This window comes from Sinocyclocheilus rhinocerous, unplaced genomic scaffold (assembly GCF_001515625.1).
Source record: "Sinocyclocheilus rhinocerous isolate Xijiao unplaced genomic scaffold, SAMN03320098_v1.1 scaffold352, whole genome shotgun sequence".
Taxonomy (NCBI): domain Eukaryota; kingdom Metazoa; phylum Chordata; class Actinopteri; order Cypriniformes; family Cyprinidae; genus Sinocyclocheilus; species Sinocyclocheilus rhinocerous.
Window position 1 is genome coordinate 664,148 of NW_015642448.1, and position 26,610 is coordinate 690,757.

At 35.9% G+C, this 26,610-nt stretch overlaps 3 protein-coding genes across 6 annotated transcripts in view; 1 reads left to right on the plus strand and 2 right to left on the minus strand.

Moving 5' to 3' along the window:
* Nucleotides 1-744, minus strand: part of sdf2l1 (stromal cell-derived factor 2-like 1) — a 2,523-nt gene extending 1,779 nt beyond the window's left edge. Inside the window, exon 1 of the mRNA XM_016572778.1 lies at nt 463-744. Within this exon, the coding sequence (XP_016428264.1) occupies nt 463-640 (178 nt within the window). The 5' untranslated portion in view covers nt 641-744. The remainder of the gene's footprint in view (nt 1-462) is intronic.
* LOC107755843 (carbohydrate deacetylase-like) overlaps nt 1-8,218 on the plus strand; it is a 22,451-nt gene extending 14,233 nt beyond the window's left edge. Inside the window, exons 1-6 of one of the 4 annotated variants that reach the window (XM_016572776.1) lie at nt 2,689-2,770; nt 4,014-4,192; nt 5,560-5,716; nt 6,531-6,630; nt 7,198-7,375; nt 7,635-8,218. In XM_016572776.1, coding sequence (XP_016428262.1) covers nt 4,029-4,192; nt 5,560-5,716; nt 6,531-6,630; nt 7,198-7,375; nt 7,635-7,983 — 948 coding nt within the window. In that variant the 5' untranslated portion in view covers nt 2,689-2,770; nt 4,014-4,028 and the 3' untranslated portion in view covers nt 7,984-8,218. Of the gene's footprint in view, nt 1-2,688; nt 2,771-3,235; nt 3,286-4,013; nt 4,193-5,559; nt 5,717-6,530; nt 6,631-7,197; nt 7,376-7,634 lie in introns of those variants that run through there. The other 3 variants (XM_016572774.1, XM_016572773.1, XM_016572777.1) reach the window with 3 other exon arrangements.
* A 4,694-nt stretch (nt 8,219-12,912) lies between these two features.
* LOC107755811 (ubiquitin-conjugating enzyme E2 L3-like) lies at nt 12,913-16,143 on the minus strand. The gene is made up of 3 exons (XM_016572731.1): nt 16,109-16,143; nt 15,826-16,052; nt 12,913-14,645 (listed from the first exon to the last, which is right to left on the minus strand). Exons 1-3 carry the CDS (start codon nt 16,141-16,143, stop codon nt 14,491-14,493), a joined length of 417 nt encoding a protein of 138 aa, XP_016428217.1. The 3' UTR covers nt 12,913-14,490.
* Nucleotides 16,144-26,610: the final 10,467 nt, after the last annotated feature.

The window sequence follows — 26,610 nt, forward strand, 5'->3', positions numbered from 1 at the left end:
TATACACACATATATATATATATATATATATATATATAATCGTGTAAGGAATTCATGCCACTCGAATGAATACCATACGTATTATTACAAAAATGGTATTATTATGGTGCCTTTTAGTATTTTGTAATGCACCTGTCGTCATGATTACTTGGATCGTTCAGGTAAACATAATACATCCTAACCAACAGAAATAAAACCTCCGGGGGATGAAAGAGAGTCTATAACAGGCTAACGGAAAGACAAATACATTACTGTTTACTGATTAGAAATATTACCAGTCATTAGCTTCTTGGCTAATGCATACATGCACCAGCTGCTATTACACAGTGTATTCAACATAAGTGCATAACAGACTAAGCGAAGATTAAGCTGTCGACTAGAACATAAGCATTCTCCGAGGGCTTCGTTGACCAAACTGCTATAGTTGATGATTATATTGACTATTCACAGTGGATACACTACCTGATCCGTATTTGACATCGTGCGAGTGAAGTCTGACGCTGTGGCGGGTGTTCAGCAGTTTGACCAGAGAGCCGCAAGTCACATAGCTGGAGTCCAAATCACGAGCGCCGCACGGGGCGAACATCAGACATACTAAAATCAAATCCAGAAAGACAGATATAACTCTTAACGGTCCCATTGTTACAGCTCGTGTCTATGTAGGCTACATCACAGAAAAATGGATACGGAGAGCCCCATTCAAACGCTGACACGCTTTCTAACCAATCGCATCATGACAAGTCCGAAACCAAGGAAGTGATCCACGCGCACACACGGAAAGCAGTGATTGGGCGAGGACGATGTGACGTCACGACATATTAATGACCGTTACAATATACAATATCAATATTATATATATATATAATTATCTATCAATAGTACGTTCAAAAATAAATAAATAAATAAACAACAACAAACAAACAAACACAAAATAATAAAACCACTGTTTTTTTTTGATGAATTAATTGTATAACATTTCAACATATTCACAATGACAGCCTGCACAGTTCAACCTTTGGTTAAAATCTTCCTCATAGTCACTTTATTTATTTACCTTATTTATTATGTTTACCTTATATTATTTATTTTATTATTTTATTTAATAATTTCCTTTTGATTAGCCAAGAAAGTGTAGTCCTAATTTAACACTAGCTACTTTTGAAACAGGTGTTTGAAACTAACATAGATAAGCACTACTAAAGTAGTGGGAAACTGGACTTTAGCCTCAAAATACCCATAGATACTGAGAAATAGCACTTGTGACAATATTACATGTGACAACTTGCCCCGGCCTCCACTACAACTTAATAAAAAATCAATGTTCACTAAGTGTTTTCCCACTACTATTTGTACCGTTCTTTCATCAGGAGCCGTTTACACAGGATGCATTCTTGTGTTTAACAAATGCTAGACATATGGGAAAAAAATAATATATATATATATATATATAAAGCAGAACAAGACATGTTTCTGGAGTTTCATTGTTTTAAAGTAGAATGTATCAAGTTTCTAAATGACATTACATCCCACTGTTTCCAGTAAACTGTTATGCTACAGCAGGGATCCTCAAATCTGGCCGATGAGATCCACTTTCCTGCAGAGTTTAGCTTTAACCCTAATCAAACACGCCTGAGCATGCTAATCAATGTCTTCAGGATCATTAGAAATCACAGGTCGGTGAGTTTGGTCAGGGTTGGAGCTAAACTCTGCAGCGCATTGGCCCTCCAGGGCAAGATTTGAGGAACCCTGTGCTACAGTGTTATTCTAACACATAATGTAAGTGATGCTATGCATATTATTGCTACGTCAGTGGCTGAAGCTGAAAACACTTGAACGTGCGCAAACAAAGATCATAAACATGATACTTTATGATGTTTTCCTTATTTCTAAACGAGGTTACGTGTCTTGGGAAAACATTCAAAAGCCTCCATAGACACGTAATCACCCCTGCTGTCTTAAAGGGGTCCTATTATGCTTTTTTACGAAGTCTTGATTTTGTTTTCGGGGTGTACTATAACAGGCTCTCATACTAGGTTGTTCGAAAAACATTATTTTTCACATATTTTACATTATTACAACACCTCTCTCCACAGTCTGGCATGACTTAATAGGACCCCTTTAAGTCTGTGTATAAGGATAACGTTCAGCTTACATTCATAACATTGAGAACAGCAAAATCCTGGCTCTCGTGAGTATGCCTATATAGCCTAGTTTATTGTTGTTTATTAATTAATATCTGATTAAAAACTTCTATAAAGGTTCACAATACGTTTATAACTTTAATCTATAAAATATCTATTTTCTAAAACACCACATTGTCATCATTTTATTCAGTCTTAATAATAATTATTCATAAAGTGTTTTCATAGAAGCACATATCGTGTTTTTGGTTGCCAACATCTTGGAAAAAATCGAATTAATCATTTTAAGAACAAATAAGAACACGATATCATGGTATGCATTGATCATATGGTGTAGCTAAATATCTATATTTTTAAATAAAAAATGCTAAAAAGTTAAAAACATATCAAATATCCATTTAAAACATATATTTTTAATTTAAAAATAGACTTTGACATAAATCAGGAAGAGAAACTTTGAAACTGCATGGACCTATTTGTACATGTGGCGTTGTTTTATTCACATCCGGTAGAGGGCGCTGCAACTCCGGAAAAGGAAATTGCAGTTTTATGTCTTCAGTCATTCTCTCCGCACACTATTGGGATACATTGTAAAAAGGACTAATGTCAAAAACCTCGCTATAAAATGGGTAAGCGATTACTACATTACTACTGCTGACTAGGAGTATATCACAAAACTAATTATTAGTCCCTCTGAAATAATAAGACATTTGTGTGTTTCTTATTAATAGATCAAGCGGAGTAAATCTATAACCAGTATGTAACGTTAATCGGGCTGATGCGATTGTATACCATATCTGTGATGGACAGGCAGTGGCAGCTGCTCGTGTTAACACCGATGAAGTGAATAAGGAGGCAGACTTTTAGATCTGTCTTATTAACGAGCGGGTGATTTCGCGGTAAGCAGCTTTCCCGCAGCTGAGAATCGCGTTTCCTGTTGTGTGAATGACTGGCTTTCATTATATATGACTCGCGTGACTGACACTTCTCTGTCTGTCTTCATATTGAAAAATTCTCTCTTTTTTTAGAGATTGGTTAATCGGTTTTATAGATATTTTTAACGGATATTCACGTTTCATTGGTTGTCAGTATAATTAAATCTACCCAAATGGCACCGTTTGTTGAAAATAAGACAAAACAACAGGTAAAGTGTCTTCTTTAATACATTTATTTTGTATAATTGCTTAACATTTTAATAATATAAATAAATTACAGCAATTAATTTTCAAGTTAGAAATGTAGTTTAACCATTAGACGCAGAAATAAATAAGTAAATAAATAAATAAGTGACCTTTTGGCGCAGGCAAAACGGGTTGAATAAATAGCAACAATTTTTAGCATAAATAAAATGTTATGTTAGTAAATATATGTTAATAAAATAATATTTAAATAATATTTTTAAATTTAGTAATAAATGCCAGCGTTTTATTAATATTACATTAATACAATCTAAAAACATTTATAAAATTTAGATCCTTTAGTTATTATTAAGCCTAAATAGAATGAATTAAAATTCTATTTAGCATAAAAATAAACAGTATTAATAAATCAGCAATTCATTTTCAAGTAGGAAATTAATAGCTTCACAATTAGACATACAGCCTAAAACAAAGATGAAAAAAAGTGGCTTTTTAATGTAAATCTTTATATAATGCCATAATTAGCAACAATTATTATTATCAATAATTATTATTATTTATAAAATATTTTGTTTCATATTCTGTAGTGCGGTCTAAAGATCCTTTAGTTATTATTGTCAAAAAACAGAAATAAAAAAATTAACGAATTTCTGCTTAATGTAAAAATAATCAGTATTAATCCTAAAGAAAGCTATGGGTCGATCTCTAATCTAGTATTTTTATCTTTCATCAGCAAGACGAGGAGAAGATGCCTCAACCCAAGGTGAAGCTGGTGGTGACAGGAGATGATTTTGGGTACTGCGAGAGAAGAAATCAAGGGATTGTGGACTGCTTCAAAACTGGTGGGATCTCCAATGTCTCCCTTCTGGTCAATGCAGTCTCAGCGGAGCACGCGGCAGAGCTGGCCAAAAGGTACCAGAGCTGATTTTCTAACTACTTTTAATTTCATGCAGATAAATATGCAAATATGATATCAAAGTTTGAGTATCTTACATTTAAACAAAGTGTTACAACACCCTCCCGTATGACATGTAAGCCTTTTAAACCTATTGCCAAAGATAAGACAAGGCCTACTGATAGGGTGTATAGGTTAGATATAGATGTATAGAGGTTAGATGTATAGTTATTATAGTTAACTAATACTTAAACTTGAAAAATAACTGAGATGAAATAAAATATATAAAAAAAGTAATTTTATTACAGCTTATTGCTAAGAAAAAAAATTAAATTTTCATTTAGTTCAACATGATTTACTAAAATAACAATCACCAAAAACTATATAGACATACTTGAAAAATAAAAACGAATAAAAAAAAATACAAAAACACGCTACAAAATGACTAAAACTCTTAAGTAAAATTTAAAGGGGTGGTTCATTGCGATTTCACTTTTTTAATGTTAGTTAGTGTCTAATGTTGCTGTTTGAGCATAAACAATATCTGCAAAGTTACGAAGCTGAAAGTTCAATGCAAACGGAGATATCGTCTTTTAAAATTCTGGCAGTTTAATGCCTACAAAAACGGCTCGTAGGGACTACAACAAGTTCCTTCCCGGGTTCGTGACATCACAAACCCAGATAAACCTCGCCCTCGGGAAAAGGCAGCAAAGGGGGCGAGGCCATGCTGCGCTGCTTTAGAGAAGAGGAAGAGAAAACTAGAGGTGCATGTAAAAATCTATTCATATATGAATCGCGATTCTGTCTTCTAACGATTCTAATGGATTCACAAGTTTCAAAACCAATGTTCTAAAGCAGCGGTTCTTAATACTGTTCCTCGTGTCCCCCTGCTCTGCACACGCTCTGCATCTCTCTCTCTCTCTCTCTCTCTCTCTCTCTCTCAAACTGATAAGCGATATTAACATGCAGTTGTTTACAATACAATCGGAGCACATGCCGCTGAGGTGAGGGGCGGGACGTTTAGAGCACACTAGAGGTGGTTTAGCCAATCACAACACACTGGGCTAGCTAACCAATCAGAGCCCATCGCCTATTTCTGAGGGAGGGGCTTCATAAAAGAAGGAAATGATCGGCCCGTTTCTCAGAGAAGGGACAGAGCAGTGTGGAAATTAGGTAAATTATGTGAAAAATAATGCGTTTTTTAAAAAACGAAGCATGAACACATGTTAGACTGCACCCCATAAACACAATCAAGCCTAGAAAAAAACCCAGTGAACCACCCCTTTAAATGAAAACGGAAAATCTAAAAAGCTGATTCAAAATAGTAATAAAATCTATAATAGTGTCTCAGTGATTCTAAAATAACACTGCTTCTCACACACAGGAATCACATCCCCATTGGACTCCATGCGAATCTTTCAGAGGGTCTTCCAGTGTCTCAGGATCTAAAGGGCTCAACGCTCCTCAACAAGGATGGATTCTTCCATGGCAAGATGGGCTTCCGGGAAGTTTTGCAGTGTGGTCAGCTCAAGATGTCAGAGGTACACAGGAACACACACTCATAAAGACCAACAGAAAGTCACATGGGAGTGAATTCAAACCATAAAGCGTGTTTACATCACACTGTATAGCACTGTATTCATGTTATATAGTAGTGTCAATGGTTGCTCAAAGTAGAACATGAAAGGACTTTATTATCTTGCTTATAAGAGGGGTTATGACATTATGTACTCTTTAAACTAAAGTTTAAAGCAGCAGGTAAAATACACACCACTATGTAAATCCAGTAAATTAGAAAGAGAGAAAAACACGTGATATGCACATATTTTACTGAAATTAAAAGTGTGAAGGTGTTGTATCTTAATTTTTATTACATTTTGTTTGAAGTTCACTATGTTAGTCAAGAGTGTTTTCACTAAAAACAGATGTAATATATCTTTACAAAACCATTTCCACCTTTTTCTTCTTTCTTTTACTAGAATTAAACATTTAAAGGGGTCGTATCATAATTGTTCTCTTTTTCTTGAAGCCCATTAATGTTAGTCGAGTGTTTGCACCAAAAACAGATATAATATACTTTTACATAACCATTTTCCACCTTCTCTCTAACCCTTTTTTTATTAAACAAGTTGTTTAATAAAGCTTAGTTTCAGTAGATGGTCTTCTTGGACTGTGGAGGAAGCTTTTCATTGTTTTTGTTAAAAATTAACCTCTTTTATTTGCAAAGATCAAGAATAGTACTTTTCATTATATAACCTCTAAAGTTTCAGACTTCAGAACTAAGCACAGCAAAACACGTTTGTCTGCTTCTGTCGTGCTGTTTGCTTAAGTTGTGTTGTGTTTTCTGTTTAAAAGGTGGAGGCGGAGCTCAGAGCCCAGGTAAATCGATTTTGTGAACTTGTTGGCCACGTACCCTACCATATGGACGGCCACCAGCATGTGCACGTGCTGCCAGGTAACAGTGGGTTCGTTTGAACGATCCTTTTCACCAAATAACCAACAATTCATGTACCACTACTGTTCAAAAGTTTTTGGTCGATAATAATTTTTAAAAATGGTTTTGAAATCAGTCACTAAGACTGTGTTTACGTAACCAAAATACTGTAAATATTGTGAAATATTATTACAATTTAAAATGTTTTCAATTTGAATATATATTAAAATGTGATTTATTCCTGTGATGCAAAGCTGAGTTTTCAGTATAATTACTCCAGTCTTCAGTGTCACATGATCCTTCAGAAATCCATCTAATATGCTGATACATTACACTCACTGAGTACATATACTCAAGAAACATTTATTATTAATATCAATGTTATAAACAGTTGTGCTGCTTAATATTGTTGTGGACTATGATTCTATTATTAATAGAAAGTTCAAATGAACAGCATTTTTTTTTTATTACATTATAAATGTCTTCGCTGTCACTTTTGATAAATTTAAGGTGTTCTTGCTGAATAAAAATAACGGTATCTTTTAAAAAAAGATTTTTTTATTTTTTACTCTTTACCATGCTTTTCAGAGGTGCGAGAGGTGTTCGCCCAAGTTCTCTCTGATTTTGGGATCACCTACACACGGGTCCCCATAGAACCCGGTCTTAAATTTTGCACCTTCCTCCCGCCGCATCTGCGAGACTTTAATGAACAGGTTGAAAAAGATGCCCTTGAATCTATCGAGGTCTTTCATCGCTATGGAATTAGGTTTGTGAGGCAGCATTTTAAATGATCAGCACCTAGTTGTCAAGTAGAAAGTTTTTACAAATGTTTTAGGAAATTTACAATATCTTGTGTACTCATTTTTAGGTTTAGTTACATTTTAATAGTCTATAAATATGAATGTTGTCCTTCAAATACATTAGGTGCAGTATGTACACAACATGCATTAAATGTTTTTTCCACTTTTGCACTTTTGCCTGATGAAATCTAATCGATTACATACTGGTTTTGTATGTCCTCTCAGATGGCCTGACATATACCTGGGCCTGAGCACTATGGGTAAGAACATGTCTGTCCCCAACCTGAAACGTGCTTTTGGCTTCACGCTGGAAGCTTCACTAGATGACGGTGTGACCTCCTCGTTGATACAGTCCAGTGATGCCGCGACTGACTCCTATCGTCCGGTTACAGCAGAGCTTATGGTGCATCCAGGATATCCAAGTCAGCCTCACCAGGGCGGATGTGGAGAAGGACCAGATGACTTCTCACAGTCTGCAGACCGACTACACGAGCTTAATACTTTGAGGGACCCTTTTGTGCTTAACTACTACAGGCAACAGAGGATCCACCTCTGTGCCTTTAAAGACTTTTAAACCCTTAGGTCAGAGTATTTAAGGTTTGGCAAACTGAATGTCTTCTGCTTTAAGGAAACAAGATTTTGACCCATACCTCAATTAGTCATATTACAGTATGAGTGCTTGGTTTGGGAAAGGCAGAAAATCAGCATTCGGTTTCATTGTACTGCTTCCAGAGCCCATACAAAAATTTTTTGAAGCTGCTACTTCAAGTAGAGCTAAAACAACTGAATTATACTAATTCTTCAACAGAAACACAACTTGACCCATACCTCAATTAGTCATATTACAGTATGAGTGCTTGGTTTGGGAAAGGCAGAAAATCAGATTCGGTTTCATTGTACTGCTACCAGAGCCCATACAATAATGTTTTGAAGCTGCTACTTCAAGTAGAGCTAAAACAACTGAATTATACTAATTCTTCAACAGAAACACAAGATACTATTAGATTGACCTGTTTTCAAATTGCTCAACTAGACATTTAGTTTAAGGTTTGTTTGTTTTTTAAAGCAGCTAGCCATTTCAATATAGAGAACTGTGTCCTTATAATAGGAAATTGCAATTTTATCTGGATTTGTTTCTAAAAATGTTGCCTCATTTGAGCAAGTTTCTCTCAAATCCACATATTAATATTGCAGAGAACTGTAAAATCCAACAACAATGCCATATTTATGACTTTAACGTACTAGATGAAGATTTGAACTCAACTGAACATGTAGCAATTACTTTATATATTTAAAAATCTAAGTTATTTTTGGGTACAATGTTTTTAATAAATGTATTTATGATATTTTTATGAACCTGAAATAATAATAAAAAAAAACAGTTCATTTTACTCTGGATTTCTTTCTGAAATTTAAAAATAGCTTTGGAACAATTATTACGATGGTTAATGTGATTTAAGATAAAAAAAAAAAAAATCATTATTATATGAGCACATCAATTTTGCTGCGCTATATTTTGTATGTACTAGTAAAGACTAGGGGTGTAACGATATTCAAACCGAACCGAAAATCCACAGTAACGTAACGTACCGCGATACTCTCTTGGCCTACCCCGCCCCCTGCTGAGACACTTCAAACACTATATACGGCCACGATGGTTTTGAATTGCTTGAATCACTTTGGAAAGGAAAGTACTATTAAGGACAACGTGCAGAACAAATCTGTCATATAGGCTACATAAAATTATAATGAGAACAGGACTGTAAAAGAATATGCCATGTTTCAGCGCGTTGTTATGTATGGAAAGAATACGTCCACAGAGTTATATCTTCATGACTAGCACAGCCACTCACAGCCTTTTGTGGAACTGTAAGTTGCAATATTTTGTTTATATATATATATATATATATATATATTTGAAGTGGATCAAGAGTTCATCAAAGTTGTCCTAAAACGTTAAAACCAAAATGCGTTCTTGTCTTAGCACAACTTTGATTAACTTTTTTGATCCATTTCAAATGTTGACTACTGTGTGTGTGTGTGTGTGTGTGTATATATATAAATATATATATATATACTGTAAAAAATCCAATTAAAATGTTGGAAGGGCAAAAATATTTAAGTTGAGCTAATTTTATTGCTTGGGCTTAGTTGAGAGGACATATTATATTAAGTCTACACAAATATATTTGAAAAACGGTTGAATGAACGGTTATTTTCAAATTCAGTCAACAATTAGCTATGCTAATGTTGACTAAACTAAAACTAATCCAGCCGACACTGAGATCATTCTGCACGTGCATGAGCCTGAGTGACTTCGCGGGAGAAACAGCGCCATCTTGTCAAGTTCACGTGTCGGGTAAGTGCCACTAAATAAATGTTATTTTTTGGACTAAATTAATCGACAAAAACATACAGCATATGGTGAAGTCGTGTGTCCAAAGAAAAATTTATATTTAGGCTATGTTAAATGTATGTCAAGTTCACGCGTCAGGTAAGTGGAACTGAATTTGTACTTAGACTGAATTTATCAATACTAAGGTGTAAACGTATTATTTAAAACGCATGTATTTATACACAAACGTACAACATATATAAAAACATCGAATAATCGTTGTATGAATATGTCTGAGGGAAATGAACTGTCTAAGTGAAGGGAACGTGCTCTTTCCTCTCGTTTAATCCATAAAACACTTCATGTCAAAAGCTGTGTTACTATAATGAATTTTAGGTTTAATTTTGGTGTTGTATGATCTTTTTGTGTTTCCGTGACGTTAAAAGATATGAAGAGATCGCGCGGTCTCTCTCTTTTATAAGCCAATGCTTACTACGACGAAACGTGTAATGTAAACCACAGTAATTCGCTTATTTGAAGTTAACATGGGCGTGTTGAATGGGTTTTTGCGTGTGCAAACTTTTGCAATTGTCCTGTGAAGTCGACATTAAACGCGACTAACAACCAGGCTCTTTTCAAACGGGGCGGATTACACGGCGTTTCTGGTCTCATGAAGGCGCTTCGGAGAGGAGTTCGTCGTTCCGAACGAGAATAAACTACTGTATCCTTTCACAAGGCTGTTATCAAAGCAGACTGCGTATCAGTCAGTTCCCTAGGTAGTGAATCACTAGATCGTGCACACGAGTCCCTGCACTTGTAAAGAGACCATGGCTTAGTAAACATTGAGACAATTGATCAATCAATTTGTAAAACGTCACCACTGGTATTTATCAACAACAGGCAGGACCATTATATTTTGATATTATTTTTATGCTGTTTAAGGTAGACTTATAATATGAAATGTGCATGTTCTGTTACAAATCCTTGCAACTAATGAACAGTCAGCATCAATTGACGTTGGGGAAGTCGTGGCCTAATGGTTAGAGAGTTGGGCTCGTAACCCAAAAGTTGCGAGTTCGAGTCTCAGGTCTGGCAGGAATTGTAGGTGGGGGGGGGACCATCGGGACAAGCCATTGGGACAAGACAACAGGAGCCAGACCAGTCCTCTGCACAATCTGACCTGTGTTGCAGCCTGCAATTAAACTGCTGGATTCATCTGGCCAGAGAAGAACGATGGAGTTTTGGTTCCTTCGACACACAATTTTTCTGTTTAATACTGTAAAGCTGCTTTGACACAATCTGTAGTGTAAAAAGCACTATGTAAATACAGTGACTGGACTTTACTTGACTCAGTTCAGTTGAACTGTAACGCCCTGGTTCATTTATTTTTTTCTGACTTCTGCCTCGTTTTAAAGATGTAATTGTGAACAGTAGTAATATTTGTAAGTGTTTGTTTGCAAACATTGTTTAACTTGTTTAGTCTTTTTTTAGTTCATTAAACAAAATGTTTAAAATAAATTTTGCAGTTGTATTACAAATGTAATGTTTGACAACTGGAGCACTTTAAAGGGATAGTTCACCCAAAAATGGAAATTTGCTGTTATTTTATTGACCCTCAGGCCATCCCAGATGTCAGTGACTTTTTTTCTTCAGTAGAACAGCAAAGATTTTTTTTCTGAAACTGTGATCCTTGGCGATTCATACACTGCACGTCTGTGGCTGCCGGTTTTTGATTGTTTAACTTCATAAGACCTCAATGTGTCCTCAGGAGCCATTAGTAATTTGTCGTCTTTGTTTATTTGACTCTCAAAAGCTGGCAGCCAGAGACGTGCAGTTTATGAATTGCGATGTTTTCAAAGACAATGTTTTCACCTAAAAATTTCCTTTACTGTTCAACTGAAGAAAAAAAAGTTAACTACATCTTGGATGGCTTGAGAATCAGAATCAGAATGAGCTTTATTGCCAGGTATGTTTTCACATACGAGGAATTTGTTTTCGTGACAGAAGCTTCCACAGTGTAACAGAATAACAGCGACAGAACAAAAAACACAGATAATAAAAGAAGAAAAAAACAAAAAAAATAGAACAAGTAAATAAGGAATAAAAATATATAAATTGACCGAGCTGAAGTCCACGAACAGGATCCTCACATAAGTCTAGATGTTGCAGAACATAATGCAGTCCCATGTTGACTGCATCGTCCACAGACCTGTTTGCTCTGTAGGCAAACTGAAGAGGATCCAGCAAGGGTGAGTCAATTAACAGCAAATTTAAATTTTTGTGTGAACTATCCCTTTAAGCCTGCATGTTTAGTCTGTATGACAAATGTTATAAATGCAGATTGTTATTAAATAAAGGCTATTATGTGTTGTAATGTGTGTGTTTTAGTGATTGATAGACACCAGGTAATAATTTTCTTAAACTCAATATAATAACTAGTTCCACAGCAATTTCTTATGATGCCCAAATAATAAATCTTAGTTGAGGTAACATATGAAACACATGGAGTGAATGGTTAAATTTTAATGGACACAAGTTGCTGTAGTTTTCTAAATGTTTGACCAATTAAATGATTTTAGTTGAATTGACTATAAAACTATTTCAGTAAAGGTTGAGCCAACTAAAAAAAATAACAATTCAGGCCACACTTTGAAGGCAGAAATTGACTGAACGTAAAATTTCTGTGGAACTTGTTACTAAATAATTAGTTGAAACGGCTTGAAATTTTTTACAGTGTAATGTATTATTATATATTATTTACAGTGGCGGCTGGTGGAAAATTTTCTAGGTAGGACGCCACATCCAACAATTTTAACATGCATCCCATTATGATTTATCCCAGTATAACAAAAAGGAAAAGTATTAAGACTTTAAACATTTTAAAGATAATTGTTTTACCAAGTTCAAGATTGAGGATGATTCCCACAAAACCTTTTTTTTTCTGCAAGCTTTTTCAAGATAAATTAATTCTAGTGTTCTTTAGCATTGCTGGTGCCATGCCATGAACCCTACTCACACAGCAAACAGAACTGAACAGTGGATCCAAAACCGTGATATCAACCGAACCGTGGCATTGTAAACACTAAAACATGCACAAACCAACCAGTTGCACCATAGGAGTACATTTGTACACCGAGCATCCATCCTATTGAAACATTCATTCAGAACTAGGTCAAAATAGCCTTTATTTGGTGAGTTCAATGTTTTGACACATATTAGGGTTAACCTGTTTATAACCTGTATGATAAATTCAGGCTATTAACGGCATTTCAGAATAAGCTGTAATTGAAGCAACAGTTTGGGGTTTAAGTAGTAGTTCTCATAAATATATTACTAATGCTAATAAGGTTAAAAAAAATCACTAAATGGTCAAGTTCAGATTTGATTTATCACACAAACCCATAATGCTCTTTTAAACTGGGGAATCCCAAAAAACCTACTTTATTGGTTGATTTTAATATGAAAACTGTAATCAGAAATGAATTTAGCCAATGTTTGAGTATAACATTGCTTGGTCTTCCTTTTTTATTTTGGTACACAAATGTAGAGCATTTTTTAAATCTGATACTGCATGAAAATAAGTTTTTAACAAGTAAAGAAAACACTGGGGCTTATTTGAGGCGTTCTGACACTTAACCCAAATGCATAAGCAAATATTACTGAAATATTTTGAACTAGAGAAAGCCCGCAGAACCTCTTTGCATTATAAAGAGTGGCGTAAAATACCACTTAAGATGCAATTTGAAAGACTGAATGATATACTTTAAAGAAACTGTAGAGAATGTTCTAGAAAACTCACGGTCAACTACTGCGTTTATTCTGTGTTGGGAGAAAATGGGGATGATAATTCTCAGTAGCGTACATCTCTGTAAAACTAGGGGCCATTTCCATGATTAAACCCAAATAATCAACAATATACAAGAATTTCCTACGAAACATGTTAAAAGAGATGTTTAAAATTATCCTATTTTCATTTGTCAAACAAACGTATTTCATAGCAATATCGGCTCCTAAGCCGCCTTTGTTACTGACTTTACAGTGGTTTTGCCAATTCGAGGCTTGGTAAAGGGCTGAAAGTAGCCTGTTTTTTAGACATACCGTGCAACCCAACAATTGCAGTTAAAGTAAAAAGGTTATATGAAATAATCTGTCGCCGTCACTGAAATCCTCCAGCTCCTCCTTAATGTCTCCTTTTTGTTTTGCAGAAATCAAAGAGCACAAATGTAAGAAGAGGTAACAACATAATAATAATAATAATAATATACATGATAAATTACAATCCATCTTTGTTTTAAATGAACTGTCACTTCCAAAAGTAATTTTTGAAAGTTTTGTGTAATAATGCAATGATTCATTTTCTCATTACAAAAGGGTCAAACAGCATTCATCACTGAAACGCCCTGTACAATTTCCAACTTCTTTGTCTTAAGTTAGCCTCTAACCAAATTGTGACGCTTTCAAACTTGAGAAAGAAAAATAAACAAGTTAGTAAGGGCCTCAAGCTAACACCAGAAACTCAGACTGGATGTCCTTGCGGCGTCCTGCTTCAAGACGGAGGCTGCAGCTGCGCTGTACTTCTCCAGCTCAACTAGAGTGACACATGGAAAGGAGAGAAGGAGGGAAAGCGGGAGGGAGGGAGGGAGGGATAGAGGATATCGTTTGGGAGTCGGGAGGAAGGTAGTAGAGCGAGGGGAAGAGGATCAGAGGAGTAGGAGAGGTCTGGGGCTACACACTTGTCTGGTATTGTTAGTCCACTGGCCGCTTTTCGCCGTGTTTCTTTGTAAACTCTTCTGCATTCTTAAAGAATTTTTTACGGTCTTTTGAGTATTCTTCTGCTAGGTCGGCCCTCAGAGGGTGTTCTGGCTGTGGGTCGTTCACCAGGGCAATGAGCGACTGAATTACTGGAAGAAGAAAGGGAAAAGAATGCACATTATCATTGGTTACAACAACAACAACAAAAACCATTTATTAACTATATATATATATATAAAAAAATAAAAAAAAATAAAAATAGAGATATTTTATCTCTAACAAATTGCTTTTGTCACTTTCGTCCAATTTAATGGATCCTTACTGAATAAAAGTTAACATTTCTTTAAAAAAAAATCTTACTAGCCTCAAACTTTTGAATGGTAGTGTATTTCCAGATTTCTACTGATATATTGTTTTATTAAATTCAGCGTTAAATCATTCCTGTAATTCATTCAGAGAGAACTAAATGGCCTTCATCATCAAAACAAACCAGAATTAAAAAAAAAAAAAAAGTTTAAAGGGGTCCTATTATGCTTTTTCACTTTTTCAACTTTAGTGTATAAATGCAGTCTAGCTCTAAAATCCACAAGAAATCTGTTCAAAATTTAAATTTAAGCAATGTTTTAGTACAGAGGTGCCCAAATTGTTTACTACAAAGTGCCAAAAATCAAACTTGAATGAAAGCTTTTTGATCGAAAGTAAATGTTGCACTTTATTCAACTGCGATATATTAAAACATTCAACTTTGAAAAAAATCTAATTCACCTATATTCTCTATATTTGCAAAAATGCAAATTACAATACAAAAATTATTGTAAAAATATTTCAAAAAATTTGAAATGAAGATATGCTTCAACAGAGTGTTCCCCCCCCCCAAAAAATACAATAGGTCGCCGGTTAGGGCATCTCTGTTTTAGTGTAATTACAGCATTTCAGGTGCAAATTTGTTTCCAAATCCTAAAGCTGTTAAAACATACCATTTCTTGTCTGTATACTTTACGCATATGAAAATAACATGTAAACAATTCATGAAAGATGCATGAGCATTTACTAAACACTTACTGGAACAATGAGGCCTTGCCATGCTTTAATCAAAGTCACGTTTGGGTAGTCAATATGAGCTGAATACAGAAATAAAGGGTGTTGCCTACTATATAAACAGATGGACAGTAAACACAAACATCATTACAAAGCCTTATATTTGTTCATGATTTCTATATCATGAAGTGACAAGACCGAGTGTGTTTATGCACCAGGATCAACTGAGCTTTAGCAGTCTGACTCATGTGGCGGTTTCAGGCATATTGCAACAACTGCAGCGCATCTCACCTTGGTCAGTTTTGGTGGCTGGTTTCCAGTTCTCTGCACTAATGACAGGCAGGCAGACCTGTCCCTTCTCGTCAATGTTGGGGTGGTAGATCTTCGTTTTGAACGTGATCTTGGGTGGCTTGAACGGGTATTCTGCAGGGAAGATAATCTCGATCCTGAACGCCCCTTTGTCGTATGGAGGGTTGTCCTGTGGGAGAATAAGGTAAATGAGGTGAGCACAGCTCAGTCTATAATGTATATAATTACAAACAAATCAATGTTGCAATCAGGACAGAAGCGTGACTGCATGAGGTATGAGATCACATATAGCTGATGCATGGATATAGTGTAGGTTAGGGCTGCACGATTAATCGAAATGGAATCGAGATCGCGATTCGACAGAAGCTGCGATTGTCATGCGTATCTTTCAGTGAAGCACGGTTCTGTGATCAGCAGAACTTGAATGTTACGGAAGTTTTTCATCCCAGATTTGCGGATTTCTTCAAGCTCCTGATAAAAAGGGTTAGAAACAAGGATGCATTAGATACTATTTATGGGTTCGCAACTTCTGCTTGTCCAATAGAAACTTTGAGATTTAGCTTATGCTAAAACAATCTCTCCTAATAGCACAATGGCCATTAATTAGGTAATTAATTACAAAGCGCAAACAAATGAATTAGGAATAACAGTTTACATCATTGGCCAAGACCTTCTATGTATCTTTATCATGGACAAGACATCATTCCCAATTGTAACGTGAGCCAGGTCTTGACCTAATGAGTTGGAGAAATGACCCCTTGCTCAGCAGCTTACTGTAAATAACTGACCTGAAGTAAGTGTGGATTAAAACAACAACAAACCACATCTTAAATGTCTGAAGTGCATGCAGCTTCATATTCAATAACTGCTCTAACATGTGCTGTTTATGATTAATATTTAGTCTCACATAGGAACGATGCAACTAATGATTAACTAATACTTGATTAATCTGTCAATTATTCCTTTGATTAATCAGATTAAAAGACAATTTTAAAGTTATTATCTGAATTTTATAATCAAATTTGTTGACTATTTTCATTATCGATTCGTTGTTGCAATAAGTCCTTACTGTGTTAAATCAGCAACTACATGTTCACTATAGTATAGTAAAAGGGTGTGTTTTAGTGCCCTGCAAGAATAACCCATTTCCTTCTATTGCCAATGAGAGCTGTCTGACATTTACAGCCATTCTTATCTAACAAGGAAGTAAACTCGATAAAATGATCACTGTGACATACAATACGTCCACTAACTGTGCATAAACACCCTAAAAGCTCAAATATAAGACAATTCAGAGAGGTTAACCTCCAAAAAGGATTGGTCAGACACATCTAGGTTGCTAAATACAGGTTATTCACGAGTTGTGAATGAAGCGACTTCGACAAGACGGAAGTTTATAAAGCGAAAGCTTGTTGTGAACACTTACGGTTTCGTTTTATTTTTTTTAATTAACGGCGTTACAACAGCTAACCACCTGGAACTCACTAAACCGTCTTATTTAAGCAGTATTCTACTTATTTGTGTTATTTCAAGCTTAAAATGTAAAAAGACATGTGTATATTTGACAGATATTGCTGGTTTGGAGTCTTTGAGTCATGTCTAACGTCACTGCAGCGGGGTTAAAACAGCATTATTCGCTTAAAAACATCGATTAGTTCTTATAACAGTCGATTAATTTATAGTTATTGTATTCAGATGATTCAGATTTGTTTGAATCAACCGAATCCGCTGTGACGGAACTCGTCGCATTAGACTCCTGTGCGTTATATTCCTGTCACTTACTCACTGTCAATGAATGAAAGTACTTGATAAAACACTGAAGCCTGCTCTAACGTGTCCTTTGACCCTCTATCTCTCCGATCTCGACCCCAAAACCCTGTTCAAGAGTCCCGCGGCCTCCACCGGCGCTTTTCCTCCTTCTTGTTTGGAAACGCGAAGCGAGCCGAGTCATCGAGTGAGAGAACCGCTCGTACCAACGCCGATCAAGCACCAGTGAACAATCAAATCGCCTTTTCTGCCAGCTAAACCTTATGTTTAAACCCCCATCGCGTCGTCGTGTGTGGTTTTTCTTTTTGCGATATAAAAAGTATGAGGTTTGGACGCCTACCTTGTGTAGTCTCCTGCTCGCCGCCATCTTGAATCTTTCAACTACTACCAGAATGCACCGCGCGGTGCAGCTATGGACTCATGAGCTCGTCCGCGTTTTTAAAACTTCAGATGATCAGATCTGGGATCAGATTTAATATTCGCGCACAACCGACGCAACAGGCGAGACGGGAGCGCGTACAATGATCTCAGGTCAGAACCCTTGGGTACTTTCCATTACAAAACGAAACAAAAATGCCATTTATTACACTGTGGATGGAATTGATTCTCCCGTGATTAATCAAGACATAATATAGTCAGCCTTTATTATTTAACGTTACTTATCCAGAAAATGTATTAAACTAAATTAACGAATAAATATAACGGTTTCAGTAAACTTCGGAATGTAGGTGTGCCGGGAGAGACATATAACATGCAATGAACGTCCTTGACAAGAAGTGCGTTTTCCGGATTTCTAGTTGCGTACTAGTTAATGACCACACGATGTCACTCCAGAGTAAGGAATAATGCTAAGTGGATATTTGATGCAGAGGTTAATTTCATTTAAAGGGGTCATATGATGCTGCTAAAAAGAACATTATTTTGTGTATTTGGTGTAATGAAATGTGTTTATGCGGTTTAAAGTTAAAAAAACACATTATTTTCCACATACTGTACATTATTGTTTCTCCTCTATGCCCCGCCTTTTTGAAACGCGTCGATTTTTACAAAACTAATCGGTCTGAAAAGCGAGGTGTGCTCTGATTAGCCAGCTATCCAGTGCGTTGTGATTAGCCGAATACCTCAAGCGTGAGAGATATGTGGGGGCGTGTTCGAACGAGCCGTTTTAGGTAGGTGTGGCTAACTCTTAACTTTTATAAAGAATATCTCTTTGGATTTGAGACTTTAGTCTTTGCAACTTTACAGATCTTCTTTATGCACCAAGAGCGTGTAACACTCTAAAGAGAAAGGAAAAAATGAAATCGCATCATATGAAACCTTTAAGTGAAATTAGAATTATTTGGGACATATATTACACAAACGATGGCCCTGCCTTAAAGCTGTTCTAAAAATCAATCAACAGACCAGTCTGACTAGGCTGAGAAACTAGCCAAGACCAGCAAACCACCTTAGGCCGGTTTAGCTGATAGGGATTTAGTTGCTACATCAATGAGAATGAGTTCAAACAGCTGATAAAAACATCACAAGTCATCCACACGACTCCAGTTCATCAATTAACCTCTTGCTCGTGTTTTAAATAAAGAAATCCATCATTAAGACGTTTTTAAGTTAAATGTAAGAGGACAACAGGGGCCTTTTTCACTGGAGGAACTGTTGGGTTATGGGCTCTTATTTTTGTCAGAAGTGCCGGTTTGAAATTAAAACTCCTTAATGATGGCTTTTAACTTCACAAGATGTTAACTGATGGACTTGAGCTGTGTGGATTACTTGTGGATTATTGTGAAGTTTTTAGCAGCTGTTTGGACTCTCATTCTGGCGGCACCCATTCACTGCAGAGGATCCATTGGTGAGCAAGTGATGTAATGCTAAATTTCTCCAAATCTGTTCCTATGAAGAAACAAAGTAATCCTAGATGACCTGACGGTTTTGTTTCAGCAACTGTTCATTTTTGGGTGAACTATTCCTTTAATATACGGTGCCGCTTGAAAGTTTGTGAACTCTTTCGAATTTTCTATATTTGTGCATAATTGACCCAAAACATACTTAGACTTTCGGCACAAGTCCTGAAAGTAGACAAAGAGAACCCAATCAAACAAGTGAGACAAAAATATGTTCTTTGTCATTTATTTATTCAGGAAAATGATACAATATTACATATCGGTGAGTGGCAAAATTATGTGAATCTCTAGGATTGGCAGTTAATTTGAAGGTGAAATTAGAGTCCATCTGTTTTTCAGAGTTGTTTTCAATCAGTGAAATTACTATCAGGTGACAGTGTGTGCCCTGTTTTATTTAAAGAACAGGGATCTATCGAAGTCTGATCATGTTTGTGTACATGTGTACAAGTGTATCATGGCATGAACAAAGGAGATCTCTGAGGACCTCAGAAAACGAGTTGCTGTTGCTCATCAGGCTGGAAAAGGTTACAAAAACATCTCTAAAGAGTTTTGACTCCACAAATCCACAGTCAGACAGATTGTGTACAAATGGAGGAAATTCAAGACCGCTGTTACCCTCCCCAGGAGTGACTGACCAACAAAGATCACTCCAAAAGCATAAGCAAAAGTGTAATAGTCTGCAAGGTTGCAAAGGAACCCAGGGTAACTTCTAAGCAACTAAAGGCCTTTCTCACATTGGCTAATGTTAATGTTTATGAGTCCACCATCAGGAGAACACTGAACAACCACGGTGTGCATGGTGCATCCAAAAAGAACATTGTTGCCAGTCTGCAGTTTGCTAAAGATCATGGGGACACGCCAGAGGGCTACTGGAGAAATGTTTTGTGGACAGATGAGACCAAAATAGAACCTTTTGGTTTAAATGAGAAGTGTTATGTTTGAAGAAAAGAACGCACTGTATTCCAGCATAAGAACCTCATTCCATCTGTGAAACACGGTGGTGCTGGTATCATAGTTTGGGCCTGTTTTTCTGCATCTGGACCAGGATGGCTTGCCATCATTGATGGAACAATGAATTATAATTATGTCAGGACATCTGTCAGTGAACTGAACCTCAAGAGAAAGTCATGCAGCAAGACAATGACCCCAAGCACACAAATTGTTCTACCAAAGAATGGTTAAAGAAGAACAAAGTGAATGTTTCGTAATGGTCAAGTCAAAGTCCGGACCTTAATCCAATTGAAATTTTGTGGAAGGAACTGAAGCAAGTAGTTCATAGGAGGAAACTCACCAACATCACTGAGCTGAAGCGGTTCTGTACTGAGGAATGGGCTAAAACTCCCTCAAGATGCAGGACTGATCAGTTACAAGAAACGTTACTTGCAGTTATTGTTGCAAAAGGGGGTCACACCGGATACTGAATGCAAAGATTCACATACTTTTGCCACTCATAGATATGTAACAATGGATCATTTTTCTCAATAAATAGGCCTACATGGCAAAGAAAATATTTTTGTTTCATTTGTTTGTTTGGGTTGTCTTTGTCTACTTTCAGGACTTGTGTGAAATTTTAATTATGTTTTGAGTCATATTTATGCAGAAATATAGAAAATTCTAAAGGGTTCACAAACTTTCAAGCAGCACTGTATGAGGTATAATTTTTTATAATTTATATAATTTTTGAGGTATAATGACATTAAGCTATATTTCAGTTTACCATAAGTGCTTGTCAGTACATATGACAGTATACACTGTCTTTAACCATATTTCAAAGGCAGAAGTAATTATGAAATTACATATAAAATTGTAATTAAGACCTACTTAAGTATGTCAACAAAAAGTCTTAAGTAATTGCATTAAATATAAATTTAAACTATAAAACATTTTCATTTAATTTTAAATAACACGCAGTTAGAGGTATGAAAACATTACATTCAGTTTGCACTTAAGTATTTTCTTTTAAAGTACTTTTTTTCATAATAAAGTGCACTTCTTTTTCACAAGGGTACCATCACTGTACTGTCCCTGTCAAAAAAAACCAACAACAACTCAAACCAGCCTTAGATGGTTTGTTAGTCTCCTCACCTGGTGTGCGTTTCCCAAAAGCATTGTTAGCCAATGGCCGCAAGTTCTGCTGAGCTCTTGCTGAGCTCTTTTAACAACGGAACTTGTGACCACAGTTACTTTTAGGGGGAGCACCCCCTGGTAAGGCTGGTCTACTGGTTGGTTTTAGAAAGATTGAAAAGTTTTGCTTTTGCATGCCAAATATGCTGTCAGTGAAAGACAATGGGAAATATTTTACATTTCAATCATATGTATCTTAAAACATCTAGAGTTTGACAAAAATCCAAATATAGATAGAGCTGAAATGATCTACAAAAGGAAGTTTGAGTGGAGTCTGTGTGGGCTGTTTGTGTGCTTGTGAAATTGTGTATGCATTTGCGGTTTTGTCAGTTTGTTTATTTGTTTAATCTTTTCTTGTCACAGGAGCCCATACTACATTGCTAACATGCTTCCAGATATAATGACTGATATAAAGTAAGCTTGCATGCTCCCATGGTTTCCTGAAAACCACATGACTGAAACAACTTGTTCAGACTTGCTTCCCCTCCAGCAATTTCAGGTAAAGATGGGCTGTTACAGATGGGAAACACTAACTGTCTAGTTTCCACTTTAGCTTTAAAAAATATTCACTAGTTTTACTTAATACATTAATCCATGATTATTATGTCAAATTAATGCTTTACATTTCAAGGTGAGTCACTTTAGTGAGAAACTTTGACTTGAATGACTCCAATAACAGGGCATGAACATGTAAACACGGGTATGCAATTGCATAGAAAACACCTGTCAAAATATATAATTGAAGCATATGATCTAACCTAAATATCAATAACAATAGCTGTGTTTTCACTTTATTGCAGTTATGACCTGCTTCATGCAGTTTTGGACTTGTAACTAGGTCAATTATTGTTTATACAACTTAAAATCTTAAAGATGAGCTTTAGAGCACCAGTGTAGCAACGTAGGTCAGAGACCCTTTAATTTCACAAGCCCTAAATTTAATAAAAACTGTAATTATTTTACCTTAATATTATCTTAATAATATTTAATAATTAGGAGCCAAGCACTGAAGGTGCTATGGCATCTATTGTATCTGTTAGATTTTTTTTAGTTCTTCCTCTTCTTGTTCTTCTTCTTCTTCAGCTGTGGAAGTCTATGGCTGCCCATTGAACTGCTTGCGGGAAAGTTATGAAATTTGGCACATCGATAGAGGACAGTCTCCACATTAACCACAGCAAATTTGGTGTCTAATTCAAACTCTCTAGTGCCACCACTTGTCCAAATTTGCACTCATGTTTATGCTAATAACTTTTGAACCGTAAGGTCTAGAAGAAAAATAATTTTTCCTCCGATTCCTTGGCTCATGCAGAGTTGAATGGACTCATTTGACTCATTCGTCGAATTGGCTCAGATCATCTTCAGACCATGCTGGCAAAAAGTTATCGAAAGCTTTTTGATAGACCCATCCGTTCTCGAAAACCGCGCAAACGAATTTAACGAAAAGCTCGCCAAATCGGACATGAGGCTATATCTTTCCAATGCTTTGTCATATTCAGACCAAACTTGGTGTGTGTTATGATAACCTTGACCCGAGGTTACTTGCACAGTTTTGCCGCAGCGCCACTTAGTGGTCCGGAGATATGAAAAATTGTCATTTTTTCACTTCTGAACGCTTTTGCTAAAAATCACAAGACTTGTCTCTTTAGATTCAGAGCAGCATACTGAGTCAAACAATGCCCAATTTTTCCATGTTGGCCATTTTGAATTTAGCCGAAAAATGGTATATTTTTTTAACGTATTGACATATTGCTACGAACCTCGGTATGTGTCTTCGGCACCATGCCCTTAAGGTACTCAAAAAGTTTGATGCCAGTGCCACCTTGTGATCAAAAATTATAATGAAATTTAAAAAAAGATGCTAAAGCTTTTGAAATTTTTTGTCTATTTTCATGAGACTGGTCTTGATAGATTCCTTGGATCATACCGCGAACATCAATACCAATTATGCCATAATCGGCATAATTTTCTTTGAAAACCTATTTTTTCAAACTCCTCCTAGACCTTTGGTCTGATTTTCAACAAATTTGACTCAGATCATCTTCAGACCATGCCAACAAAAAAAAAAGCATTTGGACGGATCAAACCGTTTTCAAATAACGCATCAATGAAATTGTTGTTATGATACCAAGCTGATCCTGAGGCTGCAACTCACTTTGCCATATTGACACCAAACTTTTTATGTCACTGTAACCTCGCACTGACCACACCATAACAATCTGATAATAGTGCCACCTATTGGTCAAAAGTGATGAACCAGTGAATCATATCACTAGTGGTTATATTTATGATTTTTCAGCAATTTTGACTAAACTCATCCTAAAATGGCTTTAATTACTCATTGTTGCAGTTGGTCTGATGCTCCATGCCATGCTTAGCTCCTCATTTTGCCTCTGGTGTGCTTGGCCCTTTAATTGCTACTTACAGCTATATTTTATATTATTTCCAATAGAAGTCTTATTATGGATTGAGCAAGAATGTAAAGGTTTATAATCACACTGAAAAAAATTTTAACTCAGAAATTGCTAGTAAAATTCACAAACAATTAAACAAAAACAATAGAAACAGAATTTTTTTTTTTTTTTTTAAAGTAGTTGTGTTATATAACTTTCTCAAAACAATGTTGTAACAATTATTAGCTTGTAGCTCTTTGGAACACTTACAACTATTTAAAAAATATTTTTATATTGTGCCCACTAAATTTGTTTTTCTCAACACCCTCTTTCTTTCCGCATAATAAAATAATTTCCAATAAATATCTCATGCCTGAAGTTCAAGGCTTTCTCAGCAAAATAGAAAGGTTTTCTATTGAACCTTTGTGGTTTGTGAGTGGTCATTGTTGGCTTTATTGCTCTGAGATTACTGGAAGGTTTGCCACTTCCTCCAACATTGTACAATTGAGAAACCACCAAGGGTCTTTTCCTCCCAGTGAATGTACTTTTTGTTATTCATTGCTCTGTAAATAAAACTGCACATACGTTTGTCCATTTTTGGGTTAATGCCTTAAGAATGTTTTGCCATGCTTTCAGGAAGATCACACACCTTTTACCTGCTCTGAGATGGGTCTCAGATTGCATTGGTTTTGTTTGCTAGGTACATGATTGCTGATAAGCAATCAAAACATCTTATACTTTGGAAAGAATTCAACTTGTCTATTATTTCCAGAGAGAATAACTGAAATTAAGGTGCTTGTCATAACGTCTATGGATCTCTTGCATGAAACATGAGCGCAATGGATTTTTATGTAAATAGTTTGTAAGTAAAACCTTTTGAGTTTAAGAACAATGCACCAAAATGAGTTCTGTTGTGTTTTATGAATGAGGCCCTTTAACTGTTTTCTCACGCATGTGCTTTAAAATAAGATATGATGCCGTTGGGGCAAAAAATGTGACCTGTGACCTTCCAGTGCAAATGTCACAGTTCACCTGTCAGATCTGTGGTTTTGCAATAGCTATTATTTAAAAGAGTAAAGAAAAATTGTGATGCAAATAAGTGATTGTATAGCATAGTTCTATGAAGTAGACCCCTGGGCAAAAAATGGACCAAGTCAAAAATTTATAAATATTTAGCTTTTAATGGTGCACATTTGATCATTTTAACCACAAATCACTGGTTAGGAAATTAGCATGAATTGCACAAATACTGTAGATAAAGTAACTTAGTACAGGATATACTTTCCCTTTGTTTGCGTTAAATGTTTAAGCCATGTTTAAGGAAGTTGAGGCAATGTTGTTCCACTCAATATTGATGACTTCAAACAGTTAGGAGTTGAAAAATGTCTCCCAGTTAGTTGGAGTTTATTTGAGACCAAATATTCTTATAGGGTTCAAATCTGGACTCTGACCAGGCCAAAACACAAGCCTGACTTGTTTTTAAGCCACGTCTTGGTTATCTTTGCAGCATGGGCAGGAGCTTCTTGTTGAAAAATAACATCTGATCGTTCCTCTTTAGGCAACAAATTTTCACTTGTGGGAAGCAAGCTATTCTCCAGTATTCTCTTATTCTCCAAAGCATTATTTGACTTTTCACAGTGAAGCAGCTCCCCAGTACCAGCATCACCCTCCATGCTTCACTGTGGTAGTGCATTCAGATCTTCAAAGAAAGATCTTCTTTGATCAGATCAAAGATCTTCTCTGGCTCTTCACCATGCAACTTGTGTTTTATCATGATGCATCACTCCACAGAATTCTGCTGAACCACTCATATTCTGCCAAAAACGTCATTTTGTCTTTGATATTTTTCTTAAACGGCGATGGTGTGTTTTGCTTAATTCTTAATTGATTAAGTGCATTTGCTTATTTCTTTACCAGTGTAGCGAATCAGCTCATGGGGAAATATGAATAATTAATCATAACTAGTTATAATTAATTATAAATATTTAGATCCGCTGTAGATATTTACTTGACCTCTCAGGGTCAACTGTCTGTCAATTCTAAGAACGTTAATTTCCTGGTTAAGGGAAATAACTTTCTTACTGTACAATTCTACATTTGTTAATCTAATGAATAACTGATTTGTTAAATCAAATGAAAAATTGTGTGTTTGATTGGTCCAGACGCTACACCAGTAACCTATGAATAAATCCATTAAAAGATTCTATAGAAGTATGAGGAATTTAAAATGTTATGGTGCAGCCACATCACTGTACCATGGTTTTACCACCGTTGTTTTTTTTTTTTTTGGGATGTGAAGAATGAAAACTCTATAGCAAGTTTTTTTGTTTGTTCTAACATGAAGATGATTGGCATGAATAGACTATTGGCATGAATAGACTATGTTGTTTTTGGAAAGCTAGAGTAAATCAGAGCGGGAAAAGTTAACATTGTGCCAAGTTGTGCTTTTTTGTAAAAAAAATACCTTTACAATAGTGATGCTCTTGGCGTTGTTATAGGTGCTTCACGGAAAAGCACACACCCTTGGATCAGTGCCAAGCTCTCTGATATCAAAAGCCATTCAAACTATTCATTATTAAGGTAATGAC

Coding starts and splice junctions, on each gene's coding strand:
- LOC107755811 (XM_016572731.1), bottom strand. CDS start 16,143: ATGCATCAGCTATATGTGATCTCATACCTCATGCA. Junction 16,053..16,108: donor GTGATCTCATACCTCATGCA/GTCACGCTTCTG, acceptor TATACATTATAG/ACTGAGCTGTGCTCACCTCA. Junction 14,646..15,825: donor AGCCACCAAAACTGACCAAG/GTGAGATGCGCT, acceptor TTCTTCTTCCAG/TAATTCAGTCGCTCATTGCC.